Source organism: Neolamprologus multifasciatus, chromosome 13 (assembly GCF_963576455.1).
Source record: "Neolamprologus multifasciatus chromosome 13, fNeoMul1.2, whole genome shotgun sequence".
NCBI lineage: Eukaryota > Metazoa > Chordata > Actinopteri > Cichliformes > Cichlidae > Neolamprologus > Neolamprologus multifasciatus.
Window position 1 is genome coordinate 15,182,752 of NC_140451.1, and position 27,270 is coordinate 15,210,021.

The 27,270-nt window shown below is 40.4% G+C and overlaps 1 protein-coding gene across 2 annotated transcripts in view; it reads left to right on the plus strand.

Moving 5' to 3' along the window:
• slc35f3b (solute carrier family 35 member F3b) overlaps positions 1-27,270 on the plus strand; it is a 53,688-nt gene that overhangs the window by 2,502 nt on the left and 23,916 nt on the right. The window contains exon 1 of one of the 2 annotated variants that reach the window (XM_085181754.1): positions 1,812-26,362. The exons of the other annotated variant lie outside the window; for it this stretch is intronic. Coding sequence (XP_085037880.1) covers positions 26,287-26,362 — 76 coding nt within the window. The 5' untranslated portion in view covers positions 1,812-26,286. Of the gene's footprint in view, positions 1-1,811; positions 26,363-27,270 lie in introns of those variants that run through there. 2 annotated transcript variants of the gene reach the window in all.

Here is a 27,270-nt window from a genome sequence, read left to right on the forward strand (position 1 = left end):
TTTTTTTGTAAATTTCACAAGAGAGTGCAATGTAAATCAGCTGCAAGGCTCCTTTAAAATTCACAGACCTACAGCCACCCTGAACTCAGAGCACTATAAAATTCAAAAGACAGCTTCTCTTCACATTCAAATATATCCTTACAAAAAATATGCATGTTGATCAAAGGGGGCATGTGAGATGCTTCAATTATTCAAATAAAAAGTTTCAGGTAAATAATGGAATAAAAACACATATCAATAACTGACTCTAAGCAATTTTTTTTTTTTTTTTAAAAGATTTTAAAAAATCTTACCATCCATCCTTCCATTTTTTCTGCTTATTCAGTTCATGGTTGCGGTGAGCGTGGGGTAGGGGGGCACCGAAGCCTATCCCAGCTGTGATAGGGCGAGAGGGCAGGGTGCATGCTTGAACAGGCTGCCACCTTATCACAGGGCTAACATGCAGAGACAGAGAACCATTCACACTCAAATTCACACCTATAGCTAATTTAGAATCACCAATTAAACTAACCCCATGCATGTGTTTGGCTGTGGAAGAAAGCAGGTGAAAACCATGCTGAACTTGCAAGGCAGAACGGCAGCAGCATGGGTTCAAACCCAGGACTTGCTGTGAGGCGACAGTACTCAACACTGTGAGTGCTAAACAGTGTTGGGACTAACGCGTTATTAAGTAACGCGTTACAGTAACTACGTTAGTATTGTGGTAACGAGCACGGTAACTAGTTATTATGCCAAAATCAGGAACGCGTTAGTCGTTACTGGGATTTAGATAGGGTCGTTACTCGTTACTTCGTGTGGTGGCTATCGCAGAGCTTCCACAGATTCTGTAACATTAGTAGGTGGTGGAGGCAGCAGGTAGATGAGAGAAAGGGGACGCAGAAGGAAAAGAGACCTGAGGCGGCCGCCGGTCCAAGTGTGAACTGAACTACAGGTAAGAAGTTATGACCTGCAGTCTATCTGGGTCAGATATAAACCAAGTTTAGGTGGAGTTTATTTTCGTTATTCTGACTTTTTCCGTACTGCGTACTAGCTAGCATGACGGAGTTTCTATACAGCTGGGTGGGTGCTATGAAGTTAATGTTGAACTTTATTTTGTTCATAAGATATTAGAGTTGCCAACCGTCCCGTCTGGTATTCAGAAAAAATATTACGCGTTCCTTATTGAGGTGAAAAGGAACAGTTTGTCCCGTAATTCAGCTACAATGAAAAAGGCACAAAGCTGGAGTTATTCTGTGTCTTTGCTGCACAGCTGCCTCTTCTTCTTTCATTCTCCCCCCTCCCTCTCCCGTTTCTACTTCAGTCATGAAAACTGATCAATGATCAGCGGATCGGCTTTTCTCTCTTGTTTGTTTATCGCCCACTTTGCGCCAGAAAGAGGAAACCAGCCGATGTCACGTTAAACAACAGCAGCACGTTTAAGCTTGATCAGCTGTTGTTAGAATTTATTTAATATTAATTTCTAGTATCAGCTGATGTTTGCTGGAGCCACAGCTGCAAAAAAGCTGCTGGTCATGATGTCGGTTTGGTTATCTGGTGAGAGGGAAACATGAAGATGAAACCAGGAGATGTCCTTACTGAATCATCAGAGCTGAGCAGGTGATGGAGAAACAGGTTTACCTCTTAGGTGACATGAATGAGTTGAAGGGAAGTTATGAACTGTTTCTGAGAGACAGATAACCCCAGGATCCTTTTCTATGTAGCTGACAGCTGGTAACTGTGCAGGTGCGGATCTAGCAAAGTTTTCCCAGGGGGGCCAAGTAGGACATTAACAGGGAGAGGTGGGCACAAAGAAATACTTTTCTTTCTTATTCTCATTTAAAATATCTAGCTATTAAAAAATAATTATCTGAATCTTACAACAAACAATTGATAGATTGATACATATATACCATCAAAACAGTGTACATCACTGTCACAACAGCGTTTGTTTTCATTCAAAGGCTTTATGATTTTTCCTATAATGGTGGGCCAGTCTCTAGTCAAAATGCCCGGGCCGATTTTTTGTCCCAGTCCAGCCCTGTATGCAGCTCATCTGCAGTCTGGTGTTACCTACATCTTCCTATTCAGAAGGCAGAATTTCCGAGTTCTGAGTACAATCAAAGCACCACGACTGCAGTTTTTGTGTTGGATGTAAAAGGCGCACATGACGCTGTGACGTAGGCTAGAATCATGGCAGCAGTCAATGACGGTCCACGCGTGATATTTTTCTCGTGGAAATATGCACATTATCTTTTCCTTTCTGTTGGTAGGTGGCACAGTGCACTTGTGGCAAGTAAGCAAGCTAGAAGACTGGCAAAGTTATGGAAGCAACACATTAACAAGAGAATTCTGAGTAAAACCAAAGTTACTTTCCCTAGTAACTAGTTACTTTGAAAGTAATGAGTAACTTGAAGTAACTTTTGATAGAAGTAACTAGTAATTTAACTAAGTTACTATTTTAAAGTAACTTACCCAACACTGGTGCTAACCCATACTAAGAGTAAACAAGACAACAAACAAAGACAAAGCAAATATAGAGAAATATTGGTCTTTAGAGCCTTATATGCATATAGCAGTAAGCAAAAGTCTCAAGCCTCCCTTTATTTCTTCTTCATTTCAATCATTTTGAATTTATCTTGTCATTTTTTAAAGTGGTCTCAAGCAATATTCTTCAGGATTTCTGAAGGTTTTTCTAGGGTTTGGTTTTGATTGTTTGCTTGTTTTTTTGGACATTGGCTATTATTTGCTCAGTTTCAGTCTAGTTCACATATCCAAACATTTTTTTGTTTGTTTGTTTGCCACACTGACCCATGAGTAAATAAAAAAGCACCAGTCTCAAGCAATGAACCAATTAAAAAAAAAAAGGCTTTAGACACTTTGTTTCTAGCAGCCTGTTTCAAATCACATATTTATATAAAACCCATTTTGCAAGCAATGTTTTTTGTGTGCAGGCGACTTAAATACATCATTAAGAACTATGATTTAAACAATTTCAGCATTTCATTCTGTTCTATACAACTGTAGCTGCATAATTTTAATGTAATGTATCTATAATTATAGTAGCTGTTCTGGAACGACATCACTAAAAATTGCTTGTTAAACTGGAACTGTTGTTATATCAATTGATTGGTACCACAAATTGGATTCTTTTAGCTTTCTTCTGTTTCTGACAAAGCAGTCCAAAAGTAAAATTATTACAGGCCAAATCAATACAGCCTTCAGATCCTCTGAGACCACCGTGTCGCAGGTGTTTTTCGTGGGGTTAGAGGTCCCACTAGCTATCCTTTGCACACAGCTGCAGGCTACGTGTTGATTGGAGAGCAGCTCAAAAATCTGTAGCTAATGGCTAAAGAGTGGAGGACTGATGCTGAAAACAGCCAATTTCAAGACAGGTGGGGGGACTGAGTACATCTCAGCAGAGTGCAAAGAGTTGCCTGTTTGTTTCATTTACCACCAGCCTTACCAAACTGGCACATGTGCTCTTTAACACAGGAGTGAGCAGAGAGAGAGAGAGAGAGAGAGAGAGAGAGAAAGTGGGAGCTAGTAGTAAGGCATGACTCAGGCTGGGAATGAAAGCTGTGTGTGTGACTTAATGGATCATAGCAATGTCCTGAATATGAGTCTGCAGGGATCACACACATGCAGGATGCTGTAATAGCCCTCTGAGAATTACTGCATGTGCAACAGAGCACAGCATGAAAACCTTGCTTGTTTTTCAGGCCTGGCTCTAAGTTACTTTCCTGTTAGTGGTGTACATGCAAACTAACACTAGACACATTAATCTAGTGTTTTGCTTTTGATGTGTTAGATGCGCGTAATTTAGTTTTCCAGTTTATTCCTTATTAGCGTGTGATGGAGCTACAGCCGGGCTGTGTTTAACACGTGTTGATGTTCACACTTCATGCTCGTCTGGCTGCATACCATGTATCTTGAATCTCTTTTGAACTAATGTGGCATCTTTCACTTTAACCTTTTGTCAAACATGTAAATACCACTAATCAATTCCCCTCTTAGTGAAGATCAACAAATTGTTCCATTTTCCCTGCTTGGGATAAAAACACATTTACTCCGGCCACAGATGGAGAAATTGATGTCTGGATCAAAGGAAAGGTCACTGGTTGCTGGGGAGAATATATTAAGCCACGATATCTACAGTCGATACATCATCATAAAAATCCCAATTTTTCTATGCCTATGGTTTTTAGTAGGAAGTCCATATAATTGTGTACTTTGTAACTCAGATTAAAGAAGCCGTTACTGGACAGCACAGAAAGGAAAAAGACACTTTAACCAACTTCCTTTGGAACAAAGTGGAAGAGCAAATGTAGTCTCAGCGCTGCAGACATATCTTTTGACTTACCGCACTCATTTATGTGCACCACCAAGGGGCATTGCTTCTGCTGACTTTGAACAAAATGTGCATTTATAAAACCTGCCCTCATCATGATTAATTAAGCGTAACTGAATGTCCTCTTCTAAGACTGATTAAAATTTTGAGTGAAGAGCAACTCCCTGAAGCAGAATAACTCTCAAAGGTACAAGAAAACTTTATTAAGAGAGTATCATCGCTTTCTTCTTTACCTCAGGAGCCTGCGAAACACACACTAACAAAAAAATAGACATATTTTACTGCTTAATACCATTTAAACCATTTTAAACTATTTTTTTGCAGTTACTTAAACTTCTTTCACCTTTGCTGGATATATAAAATGTGCTAAAATGTGAGGTGGTAGCTTTTGAACATGTTGAGGATATTTTAATGCGCCATCATAAAAAGAGAGTTTGCTTGCTGCTGCTGCTCCTTTCAGAGTTTTGCTAAGACGGGTTTTCCAGGCGTAAGTTTGGTCTGCTTGTCATACTTCATCCCCACAAAGAGAAGTGCTGTTCTCTAAGATTAGACCGTTTCTTTTTCTGCGTAATTGCCTCCTTTGGTTTCTCAGGTTCCACAGAGAAGGGAACAATTTGTCAGACAAACAGACTTTGCTCTTTCTTCTAATATACTTGCACTATCTATCACAAATGTAGTGTCCCCTCTGGTGCAAATTTAGAGCTTCACGAGGCATGAAATGAGGTTAGATTCTATTTTGAGCTCAGGGTTTGGGCATGGTGAGACACAAACGCTGGAGCAGGTTGGAGAAAGCGCAGTCTAAGCGCATATACAGATTCGCTGCTCGCTGTAACAGGACAGCTGGAAGGGGTGGGCGAGGTGTGGCTTTACTGTGAGAATGACTCCTTTCAACTCTCTGGAAGCTGAGGGGAAAGATGGAAATAGTTATGCAGATGCACTGTCTCACCTGCCCAGCTGCCTATGGATGAATGCAGCTTGCACACTAGCTTAAAACTCCTAAAAGACAGCTAAAGATTTCCTTTCCACATTAGTGTTCAACAAATGATGGAAGGCGTAAATGCAGTAAATGCAGCTTTCAATCAACAAAGCAAAAAATAGACATAGTGTACTTATCCTTAGGTTGCAGCAATGTAGGGACCAGACTTTGATATCAGCTGATATCATCCCTGTTCATATTGATATCATATCTATCTGCAAATGACAATTTACAGACTTTGTCATTTCACCAGTTTGTTGTTGGAAACATGTTCAAAGCTGCTGTGATGAAGAACTGACGCAAGAACCAACAAAAATGTAAAACAAACAAACAAACAGGGGAAAAAACTGGCATTGGCAACTCTCCATCACATTTTGCACGTCAGCAGTGATGTCGCCCCAGAATTGGTGCAGTCCAATTCTGGGGCGACAGTCCAATTCCACTTATTTTTTCTTATTTTAATATTTTATTTCTTGATTTTTATCCTGCCACAGGATACACAAACACACCGACACTGCCAGACACTAAAATACAGGCGACTGAAGATGTTGTGACGGCCACGACAGTATTGACATTAAAGACATTATTTCATCTAATAAGGTGTCCAAACCCACCTGGCCATATGTTCAATTCAATTCAATTTTATTTATATAGCGCCAAATTACAACAGCAGTCACCTCAAGGTGCTTTATATTGTACAGTAGATCCTACAATAATACATACAGAGAAAAACCCACCAATCATATGACCACCTATGAGCAAGCACTTCGGCAACAGTGGGAAGGAAAAACTCCCTTTTAACAGGAAGAAACCTCCAGCAGAACCAGGCTCAGGGAGGGGCGGCCAAAGACATGCTGCGGAAGAGAGACAGAGATTAGTAACAGATACGATTCAATGCAGAGAGGTCTATTAATACATAGTGATTGAGAATGGTGACTGGAAAGGAAAAACTCAGTGCATCATGGGAATCCCCCGGCAGCCTACGTCTATTGCAGCATAAGGTAGGCTTCAGGGTCACCTGGTCCAGCCCTAACTATATGCTTTAGCAAAAAGGAAAGTTTAAGCCTGATCTTAAAAGTAGAGATAGAGATGTGAAAAAGTAACTGTTCCCTAAACCTAATAACTGGTTGTCCTAACCTTGGCCCAATCTTTTTTGCTGAATTGTTTGAATTCAGTCACATTGAAGGGTTTTTGAGGATGGACGACTTGTTTAAGGTCATATCAAAGCAACTCAATCACATTTAAAGTCCACCTCCCAAGCCTTCAATGTTTTGAACCATTCACAGGTGGACTTGCTGGTTTGTTTTGGATCATTATGATATATATTTATATATACCATCTCATTAATCCAGTGCGATAAGGTGCTTGGAGAGATAGACTTCCAGTTTAAAAGAATAAGCCACTTGGCATCATTCATAGATGCAGAGCAATGTGGATGTCAGGTTAAGAGTTTCACCACAGCATCCAAAAACCACCAGGTTTTGATCAGATTTAGTCAGTCTTCCTTTTTATGTAGAAGTCTTGTCCACAGATGAGTAAAACGGGTTTAAGGTTTTGTCTTAGAATTTTGAAAGGTACTCTGGGAAAGTCAATCATTAGCTGGAAAAAATGAATGAATGAAAACAGATTTTTCTTATTTTATTCTCTGTGCCAAGTGGAGAACATCTGTTTACAGATTCACTATTAAATTTCTGCCTGTTCACATGCGGAGTCATCCACAAAGAAGCATAAAGGGGTAACAGGAAATGAGAGGGCAGCAGAGCAGTGCTTAGGTAAACATTGGGTACCCTGCACAGCTTCTTCTGTGAACTATTCTTCTTCTTTCGTGCATTCATTATTAAAACACTGCTACATGTTTTAGTGATATGCATAACATAGAACACACTATAAAAAACCTAGATACCCAGAGGACTTTAAAATCATGACATATTTATTATTTTATTATGTAAATGGTCTAACAGTGGAGCATGTACAGTATTTATGAGTTTGAAGCAACTATTAGATCGTTGTGGTGCAAATGCTACAGTGGGATTGTTGGCACGCGCAGTGGGCTTTGCTACAATTCTGGGTATTTAAGAATCTATAACAGTGCAGTCTTACAAATAACCAAAGCAGCAGAGTCATTCTGTCTGCAGGAGTACCAGCACTTAACAGCAAATTACCCCGCTCGGCTCTCAGTCAGCCAAAGAGACTGAGAAATGAAGAGTAAAAAGAACTGGCTCACTATTCAGTCCGAGAGACATTTCTGACAGTTTGTCCTTATTTAAAACAAGGTATGTGTATTTTTAACATCGTTTTTTGGCCTGATTCTGTTGGAATATATCAGGAACACATTTTTTATTTTGGTCCAACATGATCTAATTGGGCTACAGCCAAAAGTTTCAAATTGCTGTCCCCGCGCAAAACAATGTCCCTACTGTGTTTCAACAAAACATACGTTGACTCGAATGTTTCTAGTCTTACGTTGCGCCCAAGTGCTGCAAGCAAAAGCTCCCCTGAACAAGTGTATTTTTGGCTTATTACCATCTCCAGTACAGTAGATGCAGCTCCTCTTGCATAACATCGCATCCATAATTGAGGAGGATGCATAGATCATCACACACTTGCTCCTGAAGTCCAGCTTGTGCTTATTGAACGGGTGGCGCTGCAGTTCAGCTACTGAAGAAACACTTTGAAGATGGGAAAAAAAAGAAAAAAAAATCCAATCTTGTCTCTGCTCTCAGTGTCATCCAAAGTGGTGCAGATTACTGCAGAGAAGTGGTGGATGCAGAGGAGTAAATGAGTGTGCAGGTCCAGTGGGTTTTGACATAGTATAGTGTTAGGATTTGGTGCTTCATGCAGAGGGACTCAGAGAGAGGAGAGAGTTTCAAATGTATTGCATGCATGTGCAGTGTAGCTGTATAGCTGTTGTTGTTGGTGCTTGTGTTTTAAAGAATTAATCCTGACGACAACAGCCCAAACTGAAGTACAGCTGTAGTGCTCGGTTCTCAGTGGTCGCTCTTCCTTGTAATGGAAATCCTGCCAGTTGAATGCCAAATCCGTTCTGCTGTCAGCCCTTTCTTCTTCTCACTCCTTTTATCTGCTGTTAATTAGAAGCTGGGAAATGATGACTCCTACCTCTGCGTAATTAATCCAGGGTCTGCTGCGGCCCTGCACAGTGCATCATTGTCTGTGCTGGCCACAGAAGAGCAGTGCCTAAGAGCCAGAAGAGCAAAGTGTAAATGGGGTTGTGCGAGTAATTAGGAGGCTTATTTTGGGCAGCTTGATATACAAGATGAATACAGACGGCAGCTCGTAACACTGATACACACAAACACAACGGTTCAGTAACTTCTCCAAACCACAACATGTTGATACATTGGACTTGTGTTTCCACTCACTCTGCTCATTGCCTTTAGACATCATTAAAAAACTGGTGCCTCATTAAAAAACAAGACTGGAATTTAATCTTGATGCTTGGCACAGATATAAGAGTCAAGAGTGAAAGTGTGGAAAACCTAAGACATATAGAAGTTCCTTCTATATGTCAGTCCTGTGGTTTTAGGGAGCAGTGTTATATCTAGTTATAAAAGTCCTGGACTGTGTAATATCCTGCGGCCTCTTTTCTCACCTCTTTCCATTTCGCGGTCACATTAAACAAAGATTCCTTTAATTTTGCATGATCACTACATTATTCTCCCCAGTGCTCACTTTCTTACTACAGTCAGGCCTAAGAGTGCCGTAAAATCCAGCAATAACTCTGAGAAGTTAGTTACATACGTGGAAGAGAAGTATGTCTCAAAAGAATTGAGGAAAACATTCAAGCTGGTTGCAAAACAACTAACACAGTAGTGTTAACACTGTATTTATTTTATCATCTTTGGATTTTTTAAAAAAATATTCCAATCTTTTTCAAAACACTTAGAGACACAAACATGTTCGTACGTACTTTTATTTCTTCGCGCCTTAGCAGAAAATCGGTTGAACGACTGCAGCTGGCAGGCTTTTAACTAGAACAAAGAGATGGTATTACATCACTCCCCCTCCCATTTTGGTGTTTTTACGCTGTCTGCCAGTTTGTTTCCGAATCAATTTTAATACATTGATTATCTTTGAGACCCTACGTGGCCTTGCTCCCGGCTACACGCCTGACCTCTTAGCACCATATGCACTTTTGTTTTATGCTGTTGCACTTTACACATGGATTTTGAAAGTGCTATATAAATAAAGTCATTATTATTATTTTTATTTATTAATTTGTTTTAATGGATCAAACAGCTATGTACTATATAAACTGCTAAATTTAGATTTTATATAAAAGATAGTCACCCTGACATCACCCACTGGCGGTCTAATATGTTAAGCTAGCATAGAAACATATGAGAAACGTGTTTACTGAGGCAATAAAGTGAGATCTAATGTGCTTTCTAACAAAAAATACATAAAACTGTGCTTTCGCAACTCTGTGCCGTGCACTCTGCTGCATATTAGAAGGAATGCAGGTTCAAGCCGCTTGCACATTGTCATTGCATTTCATTGCAGACCTGGAATTGACCTTTTTTTGTACTAGCCATGCAGACTATCTGCCTAAAAATAAGAGGAAAACTAAAGTATCAACCAACTAATAAACATGGTTAAAAAGTTATTTTCCTGAGGATAAGAGAGGTAAAAGGGAAGGATGGATTTTTAGAAGTGGAATCACAAAATAATAAATATATTTGTGTATGTACTAAAATACTGCAAGAGTTTTGAAAACCTTCTTTTGTGTGTATAGTGGCCTAAAGATAATACTGTAGAAAAATATATTACATGTGGAGGTACATTTTCAGCCAGCTTCCAGGAGCGGGACCACAGTTAATACTGTCATAAATCTATAAATGCCTACTTGTCCTGCACACCTGCTTAATCTCAGTTTAGAGTTTCCTACCTTCCCACTCCCTGACTCTTTTTTTCTTTCTCATGGGGGGGATTCCCAGCAACACTTGGCAGCTGCATGCATCACTTCTCAGCATCACACTAACGTCTGCTTCAAAGATCAGCTGTGTGCGAGCATTAAGGCTTTATCAGTGAAAAAACATGCAGTAATGTGTGTCATCTACACCAAAAACAAGGTAATTATCCAATAAGCAGAAAATGCAAAACGAGCCCGTTTACCACCAGCGAATCAAAACAAAGGGCAGCGAATCTGCTGAACACTGTTGTGAGCACACTATCTACACACTCTGTGCAGTTTCTCCAGGGTCAGCGCTCCTCTCATCTGCATTAGTGAGTCACGTTAACCAGAGGCACACAGCAAAGAGCTGATGACTCATTTTCAAGTTCTAATTTGTGTTTGTTTTAAACCTGATACTTTGTCCCCGGGAATAAACACCGATGTTGATAAATTGCATGAAGTATTTCAGCAGGATAAAGGGACAGCTTTTAAAGGTTATAGCTGATTATGATCACTTTAAGTAAGCGAATAGTAATATTGTGCTTGAGTGTGCTAAACTGATGTGTTGCTGCAGATATACGGTCAGTATTTAACTGTTTGTTAGAAATGGATACAACTTTGTTGATCATTAACATCGGGTTGTGAGACTGCATCATTGCAGTCAAGACTGTGTGAAGGGACCGGTTCTTATAAAGCGCTTTTCTACTCTACTTGAGCACTTTTATACAACGTGTCTCATCCACTCATTCATAATTTTTTCCTATCTAACATTCACACACATTCATACGTAGAGCATCCTGGGGTTCAGTACCTGCACAGGTTCTCCTAGTTTTGAGAGCACAGTTACATCAAACCTTATTATACAGATTAGAAATACAGTATTTCATAATGGATCTGTAGTTTTTATTTGGCAGCATTGCTGATTTACAAGCAACTTAAAAATGCCCAACGACTGAACCAGTTATTGACTGACCTTAGCGGTGGCATTGACACACTCGGCATCGCTTTACCATACCAGAGGGCGTTATATGTTTGGATTACATACGGTCCAGATACAAGACTTTGCTGGTAGCAAAGATGCACAAAGCCATGGCCATATAGTTTATGGTACATGATTATCCACAAAACTAAAGAACCTTTTAAAAAAAAATGCACCATTATATATTTTCTGGCACTGTAGTCATGCAAAATCTGCGTACACCTCTTTCCTATTTACCTATTTAATGTGTCTGGAAGTTATTTGTTATATATGTTAATGTATTTGTGACTGAAGCTTTATAACAGAGAGAGAGCTGCAGTTTTATTGCACAAATGCCAGTGATATACTCTTGAAACTTGAAGTCCAGCCACTCCCAGCCACAAGCTCATCTGGCTTAGTGTCTTTACTCTTAAAGAGAAACTGGTCTGTACCATCACTGCTGTTGATCTCAGAATACAGTATGACACTTGAATGCATGTTCTGTGGTCTTTTGCAAGGGAAAGAACAGCCATGAATGCTGCAAGGTCTGGTAAACAGACTCATTTGGCGCAATGTTTATTTATCAGCTGGTCTTAGCTGTGCTTTCTGTTGTCTTTAAAAGATGGCGAACAGTTAGTGCTCTGGGGCTTGAGGGTTGTAATCGTGCAGTCCAGGGAGAAGCAGGGATAAAACATTACAGTGAAAGCACAAGGAAGCTGTTGCAACTGACGGATAATTTTTCATGCTTACACTGTACATCACTCTTCACAATGAAGCAGCTTCACTCTTTGTCACTTTTCTAAATCCCAGGATTAATGGGCTTGTTTGACATTTTGGGAAATTTGCATACGTTTTTTTTTCACCTAGGCATAAAACCCCACATTTTCCTGCCTCTGTGTTTTGTACAGATTTGTTTACACAGACATCCGTTTGGGTAATCCTCTTACCTGACTCTTAGGAAGAATGCGAGTAAGCACATTTCACCAAATGTCAAACTGTTCCTTCCAGTGTTACCTGATGATACTCGATGTGCAAGCTACTTGCAAGCTTCTCACAAGTCTGTGAGACAGACTTGCTTCCTAAGAGAGGAACAAAAGCCACGAAAAGCCTGAACAGATCTGTCAGAGAAAAAGAGTGTGCTTTGGAAGAATAGCAACAATAAAGACTAACAGGATGAATCTATTTCTATATCTAGATGATAGAGACTTCCTATACACCCTGCATAACGTGTGATAGGCCACGGGCTATGATAGGCCAGCTAATGGGTGTCTCTGCAAGAGAAAATGATCACCGCTTATCACTGGTAAAACATTTGACAGCTGATTCCTTTTGTCTAAAATTGTTCAGAGGAGAATAATCATCAGTGAGCACTGCACAGGCAGCGCCTTTGATCTGTTTTGAAAGCGATATTTTGGTTTTATGGCCTGCTTAGAACGAGATCTAATTACAGTATTACAAGTTTGGACTTCAACCAGCCGAAAGGTTCAACTTAAATAGAAGGATGGCGGTGGTAAACTGAAATAGATAAGATTATACAGATGTAATACCACATCAGAATCACACTTATAAGGAGCACGCTGCTGTCAAGGCAAGTCTCTCAATCTCCTCTTCCATCTCACAGATTATTGGCACGCTCGCAGGAGTATCACTAATGAGTGAGTGTAAGCAGTTGATTTTCTGTGGACTCTAGAAGCTATGAGCCACCAGACATCCAGCTATCTCCCTGGTTTCTCAATGAGTTTTTTAGTGATGAACGATAACCCAATGTAAGCTTCGAAAACTCCCCAGATGACTGGTTTTTATGAGTGTTGCTATGCTTTAAAGTCTCAGTGCAGTATATTAATACATAATTGAAAGAAAATGATCTGTAGTGTGATTAAAGTAATATCGATGCATCTCAGTTGTCTTTAAAACATGCAGAAAGATTCAGTTTTATGCAAAGTCTGCACAGGGGGATTTAAAAAAGTATCTTCCTTGATTTGGTTCAGATGGTTTCATCTGAACTGAAACTTTTTGGTGTCTTCCAACAAAGTCAATTTTCTGTGAGAAATACTCTTCTATAGCATAATGGGAGGATTTAAGTATTAAATTAAGAGGTCTGTAATGGGGCTGTAGTTGGATGGTGAGAGATGCAATAGCCGAGGGAGTGAATCTTCCCCGTGCATGTCACTATAAGTCATTATTATAGCCTTCCAGCCCTCAGCGCACAAAGTATCCAACGCTGGGTCAGGAAATCAAGCAATTAAAGGAGCTGCGGACGTGGATCAGAACTGACAACCAATGGGGGAGCGCAGAAGGAGCCAGGAAGGCTTAAACCTCCTCTACCCTCAGGGAACTGACTGGTCCACATCTCTCAGCCCACTACATGTACAGAGCAGCTACTTAATCAGAATGCTTATTCAAATCAAAGAAAGCAAAAGCATCCATTTCCCCAAGTATCACACAGTCATTTAAAACCAGTACTCTGACAGATCAGTTCACAGGATGAAAACTCTGTTGAGAATTTGCTGCTATTGTTGTTTCCTGATCAAGAATAAATATGGTAACATTTAATGAAATGTGCAAAAGTCTCACGCCTTAATTTCTTTATATTTTGTTTCCAAGGAGTCAGACTATCTTGTAACTTTTTAAAGTGGCCAAGCTTATAGAGGGATTTTTCCACATTTTTCTTTGGACATTGGCTACTTTTTCACTCATTTCAGCCTAATTCCTGTACCTGACCATTTTCAGAGGAATTTAAGTTTTGTTTTCCTTCGTTAAACAACTTAACACTGACCTATGAATCCCTCAAGCATGGAAAAAGTAACTCAAAGGACGGACCAATCTTGTGTCTACACCTAACAGACAACTTAGCAAAGAACTAATGTTAAATTGTATATTTAAATACCTGCAAACAAGCATGTTTATTTAGTGAAGCCTATGAAAAATGACAAAGATAAGACAGTTGAACGGGCATGAAGGAGAGACCTAAAGAATGATATTAGCGAAAAGCTTCATATATTGGCGTGCCATGTGGACAAAGGAGAAACAGCAGATGAACAGTATCTAAAATGAACTCGAGAAATACGCGGGACACGGGACCTCCAGGGATCTGCCCTTCAGTTGATCCATCTACTGTTCGCTGAATCTTCATCAGAAATGGTCTTGAGTCGTTCTTATTAGTGAGGAGCATAGTGTTTATGACAGGCTATTGAGTTTATTGAGTTGTCTGCTATTTTTAAACAAGAGTTTTACATTTCCCCAGCTTGAAAATGATCATTATATATCCTGGCCAAATGGCGTAAATGGTCTGAAAATCAGATAAGTCCTGAAATGCAGCACACCTCTCTTTCCTTTCCTCAGCTTGAATCCAGGGTAATTACTGCAAAGAATGAAACATGATATTTTTCGCATATCTTTCTTACGCTATGCTTATAATGAGGAGACTACCCTGTAATAAGATCTACTTTCAATTGAAGGATGAATTGCTCATTTAGGAAACTCCATCAGCAGCTGATGAAGAAAGCAGCTCCTCCATAAATGCTATAACACGCACACAAAGCTGTGCATTTTACAGCTATGGGAACACAAAGGCATCAAGCTCTATTTTTGTCCAGCACTGACTGCTCACTCACTGACTGGCTGCACTCGGTGTTTGAGGTTGGAGTGAAAAAAGGGAGCTGGAGGAGAAAAAGAGTGTGAATATTACACTGATGACAGCACGCACACCTGCTGGTCTTTTGAAGGCTCTCCAAACACCTTCTGCTGTAGTGGATGGGATGATAGGTTTTGCTAGTGTTCAGAAAACCAGTTTGATCAGTGGTGAAAGCGATCTAGTTGGACCCGGCAACTAATCAACACTTCAAAGACAAAGACTAACAGATCAGAAGCTAAATAATAAATCTCTTTTTTTCATTTGGCCTCTAACAAGAAAACACTTTTCCCTCCCTGGGAAAGGCTATTATATTGTTGCTGCTGCAACTGACAACTGTTTTTAACTGCTGCTTTCCGTTGTTTGAGCCTGTTCCCCGTCTTTGCATTATTAACCACAGACGATGGAGCCCTATGCCCAGTTTGTGTGAGTCTGTCAGGCTCAATTATGTTCAAGCAAATCTGGGTTTTACGTTCACCAAATCTGGGTGTAATTGAGGTGTAGAGTCTCAGGTGTATTGTTTCACTATTATTCACCGTTCTCATTTTGTGCTGAGGATGCGCGCACAGCTGTCAGGAGTCTCCATCGCGCCATTTGGAACAAAGATGAAGATTAGTTGAATCCCTCATCTAAGGTCTCATGTTAAAGGCTGTTTCTGTCGGAGCACCAAGTGAAAGTTTTCAACAGGTTCTCCATTTCATATGCAGGATCCTAGGCTTAGCAGCTGATTGTCACTGTCATTTAAAGCCGATGTGCAGGATATGACTGGCAGCGAGCCAGGGTGTTTTCTAATTTGCATGTTTGGGGTTTGATCACCTGCCTATAAGTGTTGAGGAGACATAAATAACTCCTCACGCTTTCTGCAACCCTTTTAATCGACTGTGGTTTTCCAGTTTTTCAGTGCTGCATGTCAAATTAGAGAGAGAGGGTAAAATGCTTATGCTTTATGCTTGAGGGATCAATAAAACTATATCAAAAGTTCTGGGGATAAAAGACAGTCAGCGAAGCCTTATTTTGAAATTCGACTTGCCAAACTCTATTCATGTTATAATGAATCTTTTATTCAACTGCAACTTGGTGTAAAATAACTTTCAGCGTGCCTGTGCATGAAAGCTGCTGAGATACATGAAGATTCCTCACATATCCAGGGTGCAACAGTTATATCTTATATATCCATAATGTACTTGTTATTTATTTATTACCTTGTTATGCAGTTTTCTAGTTAGAGATATGATATCTCTTATTTTTTTTATTATTATTCTATTTTTTTATAAGCAAACCCATGAAAAGGGGAATACAAACATGAATTGTCTCTGGAGCTGCAGTGTGATATTGCTTTTTTCTCTGTGCCACACTGTGCTGCAACCATATGTGCAACATTTGATTAACATCTACTGTGTCAAGCTGTTTCAATTAAGCTGTTTGACCTTTTAAATACATTTTGCTAATACCACATTTGGCTGCCAATCGAGTAAAATCTAACGTTATGTTCTTTTTTGGTACTGAAAGCTGTAAGGTTATCGTTTATTATATGTATATAATTGTTTTCCATTTATAGAAACTCGTTAAAATTCATCTGTCTGTTTTATTGTGTCGATCTGGAGTCTCTGTAGCCTTTATGTCACCTCACCTCAATGTCTGGTGGAAAAGAGAAAGAAACACAAACCCTCAAATACAAAATGGGAGTGATTCCCTCACAGCATGACAGAGCTTTAACCGTGTCCCCAGAAAGGACAAGAAAGTGTGTACAAAGAGCTGACATGGCTTTTGTTACTATTTTTACCTGTGTGTGCCTGTGTGTGCATGTGTGTATTCATTTAGGATCTTGTCTTTTCTTCACCGTGTGCTAAAGGTGTTTATTGGTTCTTACACAAGTGAAGTGTACAGGCTATATGTGTGTGTGTCTCTGTCTGCTGTTTCCTGTGTATGTGGGTCACTTCATCACCTTTCATTACTGCTATTCCACTTTTTTTCCTTCTCCACTGCTGGGCTGTATTTGGATTTTTTGGTCATTTTTCATCCACAGCTTGAGCAAGTGTCATTTATGTATCAGCGAGTAGACGTGGTCACAGTGCCCCCTGCAGGCGCGAGGAGCACTTTGCAACGTGAGGATGTTACTGAGCGTCTAAACAACTGTTGTCAAATCAATTATCAGCAGGCTATACCCAATATTTTCAATATTTATTATTTATACATTAAAACGGGAACTTAAAAACACTACATGGCAGCATTATATACAAAATATGCTATTTGGTCCATGCATTTAGAGACTTAGCTTTGGCGTAAGAGCTCATAGCCTTGAAATAATATTCAATGTTAACAGTTTTTTGCTTAATAAAGGCTCATGTATAATAATGTTTTAGAATTTCATGCCCACACGTTTCCGGTTTGGGTAACAGCCTGATATGAATGCAAGTGGCAACGAGACGCTTTTGGTAATGCTGCCCCGTAATTACAGCAATTTAGAGCAATCTGAATAATTTCAAGCACTGCGGGATAAGTGCAGTCAAAAGAAGAGCAGCTTCAGCAAAAATAGCTGTTGACAGCTCGGAAAATGAAAATGCATTAAAGGATTTTTTTTTCTGTTTTTTCTCTTTTTTTCTCCCCCCAATTAAACACCGGATGGGTTTAAAATGAAAATCAGTTTAACATGTCCCAAAGTTTACTTTTTTCCCAGCTAAGCTACCCAGTAAGGCTTAGAGATGAATTATTCATACTTTAACCTGACAACAGAGGGAGCCAGTGCCATTTAGTGGAGGTAAAATATCTTTCTCAGCAGACATAAACCGTCTCCTAAGGGAAACTTCTCACTCTAACCGGTAAACGTGGTACAAGGATTAACATCTCTGCTCATGTAGTGTGTCATGGTTAAATAACTTCCTCGAACAGAGGAAGCAAATACAATCATGCAAATGATGAAACCAGAGCTCGTGGCAGTGGTGAGGCAACCTCAAACCGAGGTAACCTGCTCTTTTCATCAGTAGCTTTGTTAAGAAATGTGATGAAGATGGCAGTTGGAGACTAAGACGATAGAACCGGATGCTGAAAGCCATTAAAACAGATGCACAATGTTTCTGTAAATGAGAATAATAACAGTGATCTCATTAATAATATTAAGCTCAACCCTCAAAAATGTCACGGCGAGTGAGATGAGCCGTGTGGAAAATAAAGGAGGATCCAAACGCAGGCACTTGTAAAGGTGTGATGGTGGTTTATTAAACACAAAATAAAAATGGACAAAAGGCGAACCGAACAAAGACTAAACTATACTGGGAACAAACTGAGTACAGAACACGAACCTGAACATGAACGAGAAGAAACAGATTGACAGCAGGGAAACACACAGATGACGCAGGGTGGATACACAGACGGACCAGCAACCACAAACACAGAAGACACGACTTAAATACACTCAGAAAATCACAGGGAGATTACACACAGGTGGGAGACACAGCTGGGAGTCATTAACGAGACGAGAGGTAAAACTGAACACACTCACATGAGACGCAGACCTTCACAATAAAACAGGAACAAGAAACCATCACACTAAGACGCAGACTCGACATGGAGAGACAGACAGAAAATGACACATGGAACTAGACATATACTAAGCAGACACAACCGAAGAACAAATCCTAAACACAAATAAACAGAAACATGAAACTCTAATAATAAACATCATAATCGTCATCATCAACACAACAAGAGAACAAGAAAACAATCCCTGATGGAAAATTAAACCAAAACATTATAAACTCAAAATACTGGGTAGAAACTGACCCAGAACCGTGACAAAAAATGCCTTCTTTACATCCTGCTTACTGGCCACACACCTGAAGCAGAAATTGAAGCTGAACCAACATTACGATGCCTACTGCATCTCTTATATCCTCACCGCCGATGCCCTTGGTCTCTCAGAACATTCCTATCCGGTGAGGATTCTCCACACTGTTCTTGATTTCAGTGATGTTTGCCATAAAAAGATGAATGCTTGTTTTATTTCTGTCACTGTCTGTCACATTTATTATACGTGTAAATAACAGATGGATTGTTATGTAGGTGAAACAATATCAATTCAATTCACTTCAGTTCAATTAAATTTTGTTTTTAATAATGTCAAATCACACCAGCAGTTGCCTGAAGGTGCTTTATATCGTAAGGTAAAGAATCTACAAAATTATGAGAGAAAACCCCAAAAAATAACATGACCCCCTGTTAGCAATCACTTGGCAACAGTGGGAAGGAAAAACTCCATTTTGAAAGGAAGAAACCTCCAGCAGAACCAGGCTCAGGGAGGGGCCATTTCCTGTGACTGGTTGGGCATGAGGCGAGGGAGACAGTGTGTGGAGGAGAGCCAGAGATGAGCAATAACTAATGCTTAAATGCAAAGTAGTAAAAAAGGCATGGAGGGTCAATGGCTCAGTGCCCTCAGCAGTCTAGACCTATTTCAGCATAACTAAGGGAGGATTCAGGGACACCTGACCCAGCCCTAACTATAAGCTTTAACAAAAAGGAAAGTTTTAATCCCAAACTTTAGAGAGGATGTCTGTCTCCTGAATCCAAAGGAGGAGCTGTTTCCACAGACGAGGGGCCTGAAGCTGAAGGCTCTGCCTCCATTTCACTGTTAGGAACCACAAGTAAGCCCACAGTCTGAGAGTGGAGTGCTCTACTGAAATGAAATAGCACTATGAGGTCTTTAAGACAAGGAAAGACCAATTATGTATTAATAAGGATAAGAGTCAAGTTACATTTACAAGTAACCTTCAATATACCTGCCTTAGCATCAGTTTAAATTTTACAGCCCTCCTAACTGGCATAAACATGTAGTAGTGGCCCAAATCCTTCGTGTTTCACCACTGCCCAGTGTGCTGGGCTCTTTACAGGATTATAAAACCTTTTGGTGTTCGTGCACAGCTGCACCACAAATAAGACTTTTACACTTCACATGTGGTGAACTTGAAACATCCTTAATTAGGAAGGAGAAATGTGCTGGCAGGAGCTGGTGGGTTGTAAATTTAATGGAGACTCACTCTTCCTGATTAAGCGTGGGCCACCGGGACAGAGTGTGATTACAAGTGCTATCACTGGGTGGTACAACTTGATGGCATTTAAGAGATGCGGACGGACTTTATTAGCTGTGGTTGTAATTAAGAGGTCCTCCCACATTTTAAAGTGGCTCCCCGTCTGGCTTTCTGTGACAGTGTTTTGAGTGGTTGGAGGTCATAATCTCTTTGACCTGTTTACAACTTTTGCAAAGTGCTAGTCAGACTGTTAATTTTGGTTTGCAAATGTTATTGGATACTAATAAGCTGCTGATAAATTAAATAAATAAAGTAAATATATTTGAATTTTTATGTAATTTGGCAGCTTTGATGTAAACATAAATAGATAAAGAACTAACCTGCTATCAGGATAATAGGATAATCAAGGTCACATGTGAGAATATGGGTTATTAGTTATTAGTAGTCCATTTTTGTCAAACTCTATGATTATTTTTCCATAACTTCAGTAAAACAAATCATCCTGCCAGCCAAAAAATGAACAAGTCCACTGAAGAAAGATGTTGTGTTTGCATACTCTCAGACTGCACACACATTGCTACTGTGGGGAGTGCCAGACACTGTGGATGGCAACACCACAGATGCTTAATTATGTAGAAGCGCTGGATCAGAATATTATTGTTTATTCTATCATGAAATATTTATGGTGCTTTTGTCCTGCACAGAGAAAGAAATTCTGCAATTCACTGAGGCAACAAGGGATTTGCGAAATCCATTAAAAATCATTTTGAATTTATGTGTTGTGTAAACACATATTTTCAATGACTTTCAGTCTGTATTTTAACAAAAATGTCCCTGCAGCTGTGTTTTTAGTTACACTATGGCAGCAGAGATTTATAGTCCCAAGAGTGTATCTGAGATTATGTGAAAGACCAGCGCGAGCCTGTGCTGCCAAGTAGCTCTGCAGTGTCACAAAAACAGGGAAAGTGGTTTTGGCAGTGGTTTTCTAATTCTCAGGGGACCCCACTAAGGCCATTAATCCTGTGAATTGCCACTGTTTGCGGTACCTCGACAGCCACTTGCCTTTAGAGATGAGCTGTGTCTTTCTCTGAAGATGTAAAGGACCTCAGAAGAGGGAAAGTTAATTTGACTTGACCTTTCCGGTGCTGGGAACAAGCTGTTATTTAGGACTCTATGCCACAACCTCATCTTCTGTTTCCACACCCTGGGAGGTATTATTGCATAGCAAGACATGCTCTTTCAGATTTGTAATGAAGTCCCAGCCTCTATGTTTGCTGCTTTGCCCCGTATTCTTCTCTGATAATCAGGAGTCAGAAATCACCTGGGAGACAGAAATGGGAAGATTTTTTTAAAAAAGGAAACAAAGAACGAAAACACAGCCAGTACTTTACATCAATAATAATGAATCATTAATATTTATGGCAACATTAAATTTAATTGTCCCACTTTTTGTTTGTTTTGTAAGTGTGTGTCTAAACCCCATTATCTTTGGGTGTACTGTGATTGTGCTCGATCATTTTAATGAAGTGGAAAAAGTTTGCAAAAAAGTGAACCTCTGGAAATTATCCAGTTTACTGCTGAATCATGAACCATCCCTGTGACGGCATCTAACACAGCAAGTTTAACTTGCAATATTTTCCACCTTTTTCCTTTACTTTTGTTGTAAAGACATTTAACGACATGACTAATCTTTGATATATATTTAGGAAAACAAGTGCAATTTCAAAAGCATGTCTCAGCTTTTCTACATTATTAGAAAATGCTGCTGTACTAAACCAAAGAAACATGTCAGCGCAGCTCTTTTGGCTTAAATGTCAGGAAATAAAAGTGCAAAATTACAATACTGGCAGCTCATTCAGTTTTTATTTTCAGTACTTTGTCCTGTAATGAAAAAAATTAAGTTTTCTGTTAATTCACAGGAAATGTCCTTTTTCATTTTTATTTTGAGCTACTAAGGTCACAAAAAATGACATTTCCCATGGTAAATGGTAAGAAAATGGTTTCTGTTATTTGATGGTTTATCTGTTACTTTTTTACTTTACGGTAGTGTACCAGGCTGTGGCTCTTTGTCAGTAGGAAGATTGTAAAACTGACCAAAATAAATTGACAGGCTAGTTCTGGCTCCTGGGTCATGTATTTAATCAAATTACATAATGAACTGCATCACGTCCTTTAGGAGGTGACTGGGCGCCTCCAGTATTCCCTTATTTCAGCAAACTGAGGCTTTCATGGTGTGAAGACAAGGAATTGATTTGTTTTGAATCAGGGTTTGCAGTGTCATTGGATAAGGAAATGCCGTTAACAAATCTGGCAGTGTCTGGCAAAGATGCACTACAACAGCTTGGACTGTCTGTAAGAAAAATAAAACAGCTGTGCACAAATTAATCTGGGCACTTTTACTCATGCTGCCACTGTTACTTTATTTAGGTCAGACAAGAAATCATTGAAACTTTTACTCTTGGACACCTTTTAGCAGTCCGAGTCAATCATCTTCCAATATCAAGTCCAACTTTCACTCCTTCCCATCCAGCTCCAAGTTTACACAGTCTGGAAACTGTAAAAGGGGTGAATACATGTTATATCAAGTAGGGAGTTAATATCAAAAGATTTGCTTCTTGTTTCATCTTAATCCAAATCAAAAACTGCCCTTTGGTTATGAAGGTAGGTCAGTTTTCATGAACTTTGTTCCCCAGAGATTCTGCTTCAAACTACTTTCCTGTTATGATTTTTGCTGGCTACAAGGAAAACTTCTAGCTGGATTTCTGTGTCTTCCTTGCATAGCTGTAGATGTTTTCCCCAAGGCCACCACATTTTTTTTTTGGGGGGGGGGGGGGGTTGCAGTTTCTCATTTCTTTATATTTTTCTTCCAAATGGTGACTTTTTGTGTGTGTAATTTTATGAAGTGATAACCCCCCAGACTTTCTAGAGGCATTTGGAAGTTTTTCTTTGGACATGCTGTTTTTTTCACTCATATTCCGTCCTGGCTCCTGTACCTGACTATTTTCAGAGGGCACACAGTAGCTTGGTGGTTAGCACTGTTGCCTCACAGGAAGGACTTCATGCGTTTGCATCTTCTCCCTGTGTCTGTGTGGGTTCTTTCCAAATACTCCAGCTTCACCCCACAGTCCAAAGGAATGCATGAACTTAGTTTAATAGCTGATTCTAAATTGACTGCAGGATGGATGGAAAGGAACATAACTCAAGGGAAGATCTGGTGTTGTGCATATATATAACAGGGAATTTAACAAAGAACCAATTTTGATTAGTCACTTTGTTACCAGCGGCCTGTTGCAAAAACACTCAGTTTGTTCCAGTGTCTTTAGTTGAATCTACAGAAAATGCCAAAAGATAGCACAGTTTAACTGGCATAAAATAGTATTTTTGCACCAACTATTGATTCCCGAAGAGCTAATAGTTAAAAATTGGCATGTCTTCACGTGCTGCAGTGTGTGACCTTGAAAAACATAAAAAAAAATCAGACAACTGAAAGATAAAAAAGAAGTGGCAGGCCTAAGTAACAAGTGAACAGTATCTGAAAGTAACAAAGAAAAAAGAAACAGGAAAAAGTCCAGTGAATACCTGACACAGGATGTGAGAGAAGAGGGAGAAAATGCTGAGTTATGCCAAATTACGCAAGAGCTAGATGTAAAATCTGTGATATTTCCAAATTTTAAATGATTGTCAATAAGTATGGAGGAGTTCAGGGGAGAGGTACAACAGTGACTGTCTACTATGTTTCAATAATTTGCTACATGTATTTCCCAATTTCTTAGCAAAATATACAAAAATGAGTGGAGGCTCAAGATTTTTGCACACTACTGTATGTGTTAATGTTGTTTTAGATCAAATATTTCCCTGATCTTTCAACACATAGTGGTGTTTGACGCTGCTAAACTGTGTTGTTTGAGCTGGAAAATGGCTACTGTAGCTTCCCCCATTATTCAGCATGAATAAACAAAAGGAAGGAAAGTACAAGTCGCTCTTTGGAGCACACTAGAACATTCCTGTGTACATGGAAGAATAATCGCCTCTCTTTGCAGATCTGCTTCTTTTAGGGATAAAAGGATTCATATGGCTGTGTTGGTGCAGGGACAGGACCTCAAAGGATTTGGCTTTTTACGTGCCGTTACAGCTCATGCACACTGATTGCTGTAGATTGTTTGTTGGAGAGAGGGAGTTGTCATGTGATGTCTCAGCGCATGGACTGGTTTGATCCTCCTCCGTGTTTGCAGATAAAAGTCTGTGAGTCACTGACTGGGATCTGTTAATGATCTCACCCACTCCACCTGTTTCCACCTCCCTGTCTTTCCTATTGGTAATAACATGTATACAGTCTCTGAATCGTCATGTCTTTAACACACAAAGGCACCGAGAGCTGAAAACATCAGCTCACAAAGACATCTGGCAGCTGCAGAGCCTTAAACACACACACACATACACGCTGTGGAAATTTTTACTGTGACACACAATAATATAATTCACAGGTGACATGTTTATAATGTTTATCCATCATGCATCCTGTTCTGCTCTTTTAGTTCATTCACGGTGAGCTCTTGCACTTCATTCATTAGCCCTCATCCGCTCTCCCTGACATTTCCCTTTTTCAAACCCAAACACAGGAGGTATGTGTAGCAGTGGAAAATAGTAAAGGATCCAGTAGATCCAGTGCAGCATTTCCAGTGGTTGCTGAGGGATGCCAGAATGCGTCTGGGCAGAGTGTTTTTAGAGCTCCCTGTCCTAGTTAGCCACGGTCAAGGGATTGTTGCTTGACTGTGGATCTAAAAAGTGAATTATTCAGCACAGTTTCCTTTAGCTGGATCACACTCACATATGAAGAGCCTCTGCAGACACACTCTTGTATGTCTACAAAGACATTAACTCTGATAGTCACAAGGATCAGAGGCACTCTCTGAGAAGTATGGAGCTGGATAATTTGAACCGCTGACAGCTCTTCTCTGACGTATCCACCAATGGTTGCTCAGGAATAAAACACAAGCAAAACATGGAATGACATGACACAGATACACCGAGGCACAATTTCAGCTGACCCGCTGCTGCAACAGCAGCAGTTTAAGGACAGCTTTCAGTTTAAGAGAGTTATGAAACACACACAAGTCTGAATTGTCACTCCAGGCTTTAGAGCCAAGTTTTGTCGTTGATAGATCAAAAAGACAAGAGTCCAAGGAACTGGAAATGGTTTCAGCGCCTCTCGTGAGTCGTTCACCTGAAGAATCCAGATATCCTCGGCTCATTTCTGTTATCAGAAGAATGCAAACGGTGACGTCTTTATCAAATCACAGATGTGACAAGCACAGAGAAGAAGTGTTAGGAGAACAACTTAGGTCACTCAGTTTATTTGTACACCTACCTGCTAATATGGTAATGATATGCTACGATATAATGTGCAATTTATTCATGGCTATGTAATAACAGGTGCAGACCATGTGCATTTACATAGGTATCACAATGTTCTTAGTTTTCTTAGGTAGACGCTGATATGTCAGCTTGGCATCAGTGCAACTTATTAATTATTAGCCCTGACAACACCAATCCACAATAAGCTCATCAGTATCTGGACGGTTGGGAGATGGGAAACTAGAAAAGAAAAGACTGGGTGGGTGCATTCCTCCTAAGAAGTTTGCAGTAAATGCAAAAACATGCAATTCCCTGTGCAATTTTGAGATTACATAAGGCAATTCACAAATAAATCACAAATAAAAATCATGAGCATGTAAAACCACCGTGTTAAAAGCCCATCAGCAAGCTGTATTACAGAGATACTGGAAGCTTCATTAAGCTTTAATTGTGAGGATTTTACTTCATCAAGAGGGGAAAAAACATCATATTATTTAATTATAATCATGAGCTATAGTTGCAGTATTTATAGACTAAACACACCCACACCAGCCTCCCACTTAAACTGTACTGGTCCCATCATATCTGTCACACGGGCCATTTATAGCCCAGAGTTTTAACGCACGCCTCCGGGTCAGCGACTGCGTCTACTCATTCCCATGCAGACTTTGCTTTGTCCCGGAGGGATCGCAGCTGCTGGGAGTGGGGGGGGAGGCCGAGCTTCCTGACGAAGGGTGGTGGGTGGATGGGCGGTGGGACGTGGTTATGAAGCTGATTGCTGCGTGACGTTGGCGAATTGCAGCAATCTCCAAACTGTACGTGAAGGAGAGACCGGCCAGGACGCACTGGATACAGCAGATCTGGGGAGGGAAGTGGAGGAAGGGGGTGGGGGGATCCGACAGAGGTAGAGAGAGAGAGGGAGAGAGGGAAGAGGGAGAGAGAGAAAAATTAAAAACAGGAGGTTGGATGGATGTGAGGGGACAGACAGCAGGACACCGGCTCTAGAAACATCAAGGGTCCCATCAAGAGGTCTGGTGTCTGCACCAAATCAGCCTCAGGGATGTAGTCGAAGCGGTTCGGAGCTCTGCCCATCCGAGCTCATCATCATGAAGAAACACTCTGCAAGGGTTGCCCCGCTGTCCGCCTGCAACAGTCCGGTGCTTACCCTCACCAAAGTGGAAGGTAGGGAGTTCCGTTGAGACCGCCTGTACTCCCGCAAACTGGGGGCTGCCGGTGTGCCTCTGACAGAGACCGGAGCTCAGCTCAAATATTTCTGTTCACGAATCGTTTTTTTTTTTTTTTTTTTTTGTAAGACAAGGATCAACTTTAGAAAATCTCACTGTGAGCAACACGAAGCGACGGGAATCAGTCAAGCGCTCAACTTCAAATCAATGATGCAATATTTGTGGGTTGTTTTGACATCAAGGCTCAAGATCCATTTTCTTTACATGAGTGATGTCAGATGCTTCACTTGGATGTTAGGCTGTTTTATTTCTCTCGTTAAACGACAACGATGACAAATTTGTTCCGTTGCGTTTAAATGATTGCGTTATTGACGCACTGATTTTTGGGAATGAGCGCGACTCGCGAAGGCTGTGCCAAAAAATTTACTGGTCCTTGGGGAGGGTCTTAAGTTGTTATTGCAGCAGGGATTCCCCTCACACTCTCCCCCCTGTACCCATCATCACAGGCTGCAGGAGTCTCTGCTTAAAATGCCAGCGGATAATGCCAGGGCAGCTGGGACATGAACCCAGCAGCAAGCGTGTTATCGGTGGTCCCATTCAACGCTCCGTGGCAGTGTCCTTCAGTCTTCCTCATAGCTTGATGTTGGGTCTCACTGGGTCTCCCCTGTCTCGTCTGAAAATTCCTCTGATCTGCAGGAGCGCTGGCATTTCCTGCTGACATCATTAAGAGACAACACCTCTAGGAGTTCTTGTGTGTGTCGAGTGTGTGTGTGTCTGCTGCAGCATTCTCAACACCTTCTTGAAAGAGTATAGTGTGATAGTCCCTTTGATGCCTGTACAGTATCCCTCCTATGATGTTCTCCTCTGCCTGATTCTTGTGCAAAGAGCTGATGTTATGCTCCCCCT